This window comes from Dermochelys coriacea, chromosome 12 (genome assembly GCF_009764565.3).
Source record: "Dermochelys coriacea isolate rDerCor1 chromosome 12, rDerCor1.pri.v4, whole genome shotgun sequence".
Lineage (NCBI taxonomy): Eukaryota > Metazoa > Chordata > Testudines > Dermochelyidae > Dermochelys > Dermochelys coriacea.
This window is the reverse complement of record NC_050079.1, coordinates 23,493,678-23,501,785: the sequence shown is the minus strand read 5'-3', so window position 1 is coordinate 23,501,785 and position 8,108 is coordinate 23,493,678. Positions and strand designations below refer to the sequence as shown.

The following is an 8,108-nucleotide window of genomic DNA, read 5'->3' as shown; positions in this document are numbered from 1 at the left end:
CATACACCTGAAAAGGATGGCATACAAAGTAATTACAGCAGGAGACTGTGAGACTGGAGGCCCAGAAACAGACTGTGGTCTGCCACTACCCCACTCCCTGACCAAAGAAGGAACAGGGGTTCATACAAGAAGAAAGGGTTATGTACTGTAAATGTGGTTCTTCAAGATGTGATTCAGATGAGTGCATGCTCAGCACACCAGAGCTGGAGAATTTTGCCTAACAGTATCATAGGGGTTGGTGCTGGTGCCTTATGGCCATAGCTCCTCCTCTGGCTGTATGAGGCAGCGCCACCCTGATGCCTCTCAGTTCTTTCACACCACATGCCCAGAGACTAGACTCCAGTGCAGACGGGGCAGATGGTGGGTGATGGAATACACATCTGCATCACATCTTTAAGTACCACAGTTAACAGTATGTAACCATTTCTTCTTTTTCAATTAGATGCATCCATGATTCCACTTTCATGACTCATAAGCAGACCAAGTCCCATTTGCTGCAGATTCTATTTAAACAATGACTGCAGGACCACCTTCCCAAGGTTTACATCAGCTCTGGATCACACAATAATGGCATAATGGTTCAAGAAAGTATGTATCGATGACCATGTGGAAGCCCTGCAAATATCCAATATTGAAATATCACTTAAGAATGCTATTGATATAGCTTACACTTTCAGAGAATGAGCTCACACCAGTACAGGGGGTGTGGCTGAAACTTGTGTATGCAGTCTTGATGCAGGAAGTTACCCACTTAGAAACTGTGGAGACTATTTTGGATTTTGGAAGCAGAAAATACCCGGAATAAAAACCATGACTCTGGTGCTCTGGAGGAACCTCCTCCACTGCTCCCAAAGCCAGAAGAGACTGGACTTGCTCGAGGAGCAGTATCTTGAGAGAGGTGCCCCTGAAGAGGGATGAGTAGGTGCGGAAGAAGCATGAAAAGGAATTGAATGGCATAGCCTGATCTGACAGTGATTAGGATCCAGCTGCCAGAAGTAATCCAGTCACAAACACTGAGAAAACAAGTTAGCCTGTTGCTGAACATGGGAGACGGGGTAACAGAAGTCCTGAATGAACCACGGATCTGGACCATTTGGGGAAGGGGGGGCCGGGTAAGTCTGCTGGCCAAATCCAGGACCGAAATGCCTCCACTTCTAGGATTTATGCCCCTTTCTGGGGATAAGCCCCACTATCTTGTGGGAAAGAAAAAGTGCCCAAAGGAGTGTTGCGGGTGATACTGTTGCTGCTGCTGTCCGCTATAATGGCATCTCTGTGCTGCACATTCATACACCCTAAAGGAACAGAAGGTAGTCCTAGAATCCTTGAAGCAGAGCAGTTTCATCTGTTTTGTCCCAAAAAAGCAGCCAACCATCAAAATGAAAGTCCTCTCCATGTCAGAAGCAATGCCTGAATTGTATCCAGGATGCTCTTCTCATGGTCATTGCCAAGGCCATTTCTCTGACCAAAGTATCTGCAATGTCAAGCGTAGACTGCAGCACCATCTTGACCACCAACAAGCCTTCCATGAAAAATGCCCGAAATTCTTCCCTGGAAGTTTCAGGCAGCTAGTTTGCAAATTTCAACATGGCTGACCAATTTACAGTCATACTTGGATAGCAATGCCTGCTGGTTGGCAATCCACATTTGCAAGGAAGAGGAGGTATAGTTTTTTCTATCCATTAAGTCCATCTTTTAGAGTCCTTGTCCTTAGGAGAGGACTACTCTGTCATTAACTTAGGTTACAATCCAGGGAATTAGGGACCAGGTGTAAGTAAAAACCCTCAAATTCCTACACCGGTACAAAGCAGTGTTTTTCCAATTGCTTTGCAGTAGGCAACATCAAAGCTGGCATGCTCCAAGAGCACATTGTTGATGGGGAAAGGCCACCCCCCCTGGGGCAGGTGGCTGCAAAATATCCAGCAACTTGTGTGTATATTCTTGTAGGAACTCTGCCTGAATACCCAGGGAAGCAGCCACATGCCACAAAAGATCTTGTTAGGCTTTGAAGTCCTCAAGCTCTGGAGTGGAGGAAGAACTGAGCACCGCTGAATTCTTCAGGGGTGATGAAAAAGCAGTTAACTGTGCAAGGGCTGGATCCCACTCCTGAAGTAGTAGACCTGGACAGAACAACGCTGGAGGCCCCATCAGGGGAAGGTTAACTAGTGCTTGAGCATGCACTGGGTCAACAGCCACAGCATCTATCGGACTAATCTCACCTTGCGGTGAGATGAGGAGTTCAACCTCCACAACCAAGGAGCATCCCACTGATTCCATGGAGGCCACTGGGCTCAGGGGCAGGGCATTGGGCCCCTTTCTCTGCTGTGAGATGAGTGCCAATCCGGATAAACATGTTATTCCATAAACAGGCCGATTGGGTGATGGAGAGCAGGAGGAGGATCCCAACCTGGAAGCTGAGGAATCTTGGGAATTCAGGGATAAGACTGGAGCGAACCCTGAGGGTGCAAGCAACCAGTCCAACTCATGCATCACCCAAAATGAAGGAGGAACAAGTGCCAACAGTGGAAATAGTACTGAAGGCACTAACTACTCCGTTGTCAAAGTCAATGTCAGCACCAAAGTTATCAGTGGTGAAAGTCTCCATGATGGCTAGTGTGATCTCGATTGGTCTTATGAGACCTTTTCTTTGGTGCAATTGACAGAATGAAAAATGGCAGCACACTCTGACCCTGACGGTAACTGCTGATCCAACACAGGCCTTGATCCCAAAGCAGGCCACATGGCCCGCTTGAGAAGATGCTGCTTTAGGTGAAGATCCCTTACCCTTTGAGTCCGTTTTGTGAACAATTTGCAAATTGAACACCCTTCTTTGACATAGACTTTTCCCAAGCACCTCATGTGGGGTACGTCGTTGGGGATTACTCCCCTACATGATAGACAATGTTTGAATCCTGGTGAGAGTATCACCAGGGAAAAACGTAACTAAATCTGACACTAGGGCACTAACTAAATATATACAACTGTAAGTCACTGAAAGGAATACAGGAATTGTGAAGTTAAGATCACACAGAGCTCTGACTTCAGCCACGGGTGGTAAGAAGGAACTGAAGGGAGTTGGGGCAGTGCCTCCTTATATAGCCGGGGAGGAACTATGGCTATGAGGCATGAGTACTGCTCCTCTACGGATACTGCTAGGCAAAATTCTCCAGCTGCGGTGCACTCTGCACGCACACCCCTATGTAAAATACACATGCTCTACTCAAAGAACTACAAATAATGCTATTTGTCTAGGAGAAACTTCAAAAGGACTCATCTGAAGACATGCCATTAGGACAACGCCTATGGAGGCGCCAAAGAATAACTGAAGGATGTGCAAAGAGGTGGTTGGTGCCAATTTCTTTGTTTCTACCTGCTTAATTTATAAGAAGAGAGTTAAAACAACTTAAATATTTCCTTGATATTGCTTATTCATGGTAATTGTTATAGTTGCTACAGGAATAATATACAATTGTTAATGGGAGAAGAGATGGTTCATGTGATCTCAAATAGACAGGTTTTGTCTCATTGATTCCAAGGCCAGAAGAGATCATTGTGATCATCTAGTCTGACCTCCTATACAACACAGGCCAGAGTACTTCCTCGAAAAAATTCCTAGAACGTATCTTTTAGAAAAACATCCAATCTTGATTTTAAAATTGCCAGTGATGGAGAATCCACCATGAACATTGATAATTTCTCCAAGTTTTCCTCTTAATATTGTATGTAGAAAACTGTAATAAAATTATTTCTGTATTTATTATTCTGTATTTACAGTTTATATGACTTGTTTCAGGGTCATTTAAAACACAATTAAATAAGAATCTATATCAATGAAATGTGCATGTCTTTTTAAAGCAAGCAGCATAGCAGGTGCAAAAGGGGCCCAATTCCAGTGTTTACCTTGTGTCTCCTCCTTGCTCCAAGCAGAGACCACTCCCAAGCACCTATCCTCAGCCAGGTCGGCTGAAGATGGAAAGGCAACAATCTCTTAGGAGCAATCCCAGAACCTCAGAAGAATCCCAGATTCTCAGTAGCAGGAGCTACAGCAAGATGACTTTTGTAGCTCCAAGATCCCAGTGACATCTATCAATTTTCCTGATGCTGCTGCACTCTCCCTGTTCATCATGCTGTTCAAACAGGATTACATCAATGTGAACTTGGAACCTTTTAATTCATGCCTGCAGCCTCCACACAGAGGAGTTACTACAGGGCAGCACTTTGATGTGCACTGCTATTCACACTCTCATTCTCCAAACAGCAGGCAGCATAAGCATGCCCTTTGTCTTCCCTTATTATGTCATACATTTATTTAGATTATAAACTCTTCAGGGGTGGGGCTGTCTTTTTTGGGGGGGGGTCTGTAAGAAGTGTGGCATATATTGGGCTCTATAAAAATAAAACTACACTACACTAAAAATGTCTATTCTAAGGAAAATCTAGATTTTTGTGCAAGCATTTTAGTATTTTTATTGGTATTTCAAAACAAATCTCAATTACACTTATAATACATTACTTATAAAAAAACACATCAGCTACTTTAAGACTACAATTTCCTCTTAGAATGCTGAAAATAAAATCTTTCCCTACAGATCAACTTTTTTTTTTTTTTGGAAAGCAATGATTTTCCTCCTAATTTTTAACAGAGCATAAATTATCTTTGTTCATCTTATTTTTTGTTCATCAGCATTCTGACTATCAATTTCATTAGCACAACTGTGACACCAGGTAGTTAATTAACTGCTGTTCCAGAGCAATAAAAGGTAGCTTGCATTCTTGTATGTTAGTACTACAAAAAAGTCTCTCTCTATAGATAATTTAAATCCACAGGAACCATAGGACATTCCACCAGTTTCACATCTTTAAAAGCTGGTTTGAGCACAAAGTTTAACTACTTAAAAGAGTAATTTACTTGTTTAGCCTTCCACAAATTACATTCCTTAGAAAAACAAATTCATGCAACATTCCTTAGGATCTACTTTGCATACGTATTTAATTCTTCATAGGGTAAACAGAGTTAAAGGAGGACTGCTGAATGGTTATTTACCATCCTTTAAATGAAAACTAGTTAGTAATTAGGGCGGCTGAGAAAAAATATATTAAAAATGAGTTTTCAAAACATTTACATACAATCCAGTCAGCTCATTCTCTTCATAACTATATATGAATTACGTTAATGATCTTTGTAGGATTCATAAAATTGAACAAAGTATTTAAATTGAATAGCATCTTGCATGTGAACAGTTCAATAAACTTTACAAAGATTAATTTATGCTCACTACACACCTGCGAGGTAGGTAAGCACATCCACTTCATGTAAATGTACCCATTTCCTGGATGAGGAAATGGAGGCAAAGATTAAGCAACTGGTCTAAAGTTATACAGGAGGTATGAGACAGTTGGGAACAGAACCCAAACCTATCAACTCTAGCCCTGTGCTTTAACCACTAAATCATGCTTTTCTACAGCAGCACAGAACTGATCATTGAATTGTAACAAAAGCTAGAGATGGAAAAGACATCACTATATCTGTTATATCACCCAATGGATCTACCTGCCAGTGCAGAACTGCTCTCTACAGCATATTTTCCAATCTGCTATTATAAAATATATTGAAGGGAAAAATCTTGCACTGTCAGGGAATTATCTAGATCGGGGTGGCCAACCTGAGCCTGAGAAGGAGCCATAATTTACCAATGAACATTGCCACAGAGCCACAGTAATATGTCAGCAGCCCCCATCTGCTACCCACCCCCCTTCAGCACCTCCCACCAGCAGCCCCGCCAATCAGCGCCTCCCCCTCCTTCCCCACACCTCCCGCCCGCTGCAATTAGCTGTTTTGCAGTGCACAGGCGGCTCTGGTGGGAAGTGGGGGAGTAAGGGCATGGCATGCTCGGGGGAAGGGGCAGGAACCGGGATCTTGGGAGAAGGGGTGGAGTGGTGCCAGCACCTGGGGCAGAGCAAGAGGTTGAGCAGTGAGCACCCCACAGCACATTGGAAAGTTAGCATCTGTAGCTCCAGGCTTGGAGTCAGTTCCTATGCAAGGAACCTCTGAAGAACCACGTGTGGCTCCAGAGCCACAGGTTGGCCACCACTGATCTAGATTATCTGACAGGTCATATCCATCTTTACAATAATGGTCAGCAAGATGGGAATTAAGTTCTATTTTTGAACAACATGTAAATTAACATTTTTTAAAATCATATAAAAATCTGAAAGTCCCTGCACTCAAATCTGAGCTCAGCCGTATAAGCCACCTTTTATATCAGACTGTCAAAATAGTTATAAGTCTTAATCTTTTAAAATATATATCTAACTCAGTACCTTTAAGCTATTACAATCTTACATTTCACTGCAGTTTTCCACTGAGCAAAGTAGTATTTGGGACGAGCAAAACAAGCGGATAGTTAATCTTTATGCTTCTATTACACTTTACCCTACAAATGTATGTTACATAATTACTAGTGTAAATTTATTACTACTGTAGCTCCCTTGGTTCTTGAAGTAAAGACACTCACACATTCCTGGCAGCATGCTCAAGAGTAAAGGTATTATTCTTGGTGTCCTAGCTAAATCACAACTGGACAATTGCCTTCCACCCAGGTAAAATTCCCTTGTAGTACAATCTTTGTCCTGAATAGTTGTGTTGTATTGCTGGGGCTGTTTAATGGCTGCTACCTTCAATAATAGAAGAATAATGTGTGATTGTGTGCATGCACACACACGAATCTAGTTAATGGGGTGATTTGGGATCTTTAGATGAAAGGTGCTAAATAAAATGTAAGTAATGATTTTAATGCTGAGCAGCAAGACCTTACAACTGGCCTGTGTGAAAGGGAGAAAGATTAATTTATTCCTTATGGTCCTTTTTTATCTCTCAACCAATGCTTAAGAAAAGCACCATCTGACATCGAGAGTAAATCCTCTATCCATCCATCCACAGAACAAGTAAAGCAGGAGCAGCAGCAACCTTTCCCATTATCTCAATATACCTCAACTCTAATCTGAAAGGAGGTTTGAGAGGTTAGTTGAGTCTCCACATCCATTTAAAGCCTGACCTTGATGCAGAACTGTCAGCAAAGGTACCAGTGGTGCCAAAGTGATATTGATTCTATGTCATACATACAGTATCAGTTCACTAGGAATTGGTCTTGGAATCAGCACTTCATTTCACTGAGGCCATTGAAAAAAATAACATGGCAACAGTTTTTAATCATTGTTAACACAGACTAAACATGCATCAGTGACCTAGAAGTTCTGCAACTTATTATCAATCCACTAAACCAACCATTTGCTCCCCATACCCAGTTTAGTCCTTTTCTTTATTTTTTGCTCTCTGGGCAGCATAGATTTTTTTTTATACAATACACCATCAATAAGTGACAAAGCTATTTTAAAGAAAATTAACAAAAAACATCGAGGGGAACATACATAACCTTTTTTCTTGTATGGTATAAAATATATCAAATTCAAGTATCCAAAATAAATCAAACAACATATTTTAATACAATAAAAGGGCTCTGTTCACTATTATTTTACTAAAAAAATTAAAGACTTGATCCTGCAGCCCTTAAACTCTGCAATTAGTTCCACAGAGTTTAGAGGAAATATTCATCTGTATACGGGCTGCAAAAATATCTTTAATAATCATTCTAGGTTGGGAGAAGAAAAGGGACTGATAGAGATTTATCTGCTGGCTAGTCATCACTCTCTGTTCCACTATCTTCTGAAAATTCTTCCATTTCTTCTGTTATCAATGCAGCAGAATGATGTGCTTTTTGTGTACCTACAATAATGAAGGGGGAAAGTGTAGTAAATTATCATGTAAAATAAAAAAATAGATTATAATATATTTTGATTAAGTAGTATGAAAAAAATGTACTGTGGACTTGAAGTTAAAAATAAAGCACACACTGGAGAAAAAAAACTGATGAAAGAAACTAATGGTATACAGAACTGGTGCTCTGTTAAGGATGCTGCATTCAGGATTAGAAGCAAGACTCACTTCTCTATACCAATTCAAAAGAGCCTGAACTTACCTGGTTTTGGGAGGTGGTGTGTAAATAACTATTTGATCTAGATGCTTAACAGGGGAGAATATGTTATACATCAAA

At 41.2% G+C, this 8,108-nt stretch overlaps 1 protein-coding gene across 2 annotated transcripts in view; it reads right to left on the bottom strand.

The window, feature by feature from the left end:
• Nucleotides 1-5,918: 5,918 nt before the first annotated feature.
• Nucleotides 5,919-8,108, bottom strand: part of TDRD12 (tudor domain containing 12) — a 124,201-nt gene continuing 122,011 nt past the window's right edge. For both annotated transcript variants that reach the window (XM_038367731.2, XM_043494929.1), the window contains one exon: nucleotides 5,919-7,780. In XM_038367731.2, coding sequence (XP_038223659.1) covers nucleotides 7,692-7,780 — 89 coding nt within the window. In that variant the 3' untranslated portion in view covers nucleotides 5,919-7,691. The remainder of the gene's footprint in view (nucleotides 7,781-8,108) is intronic.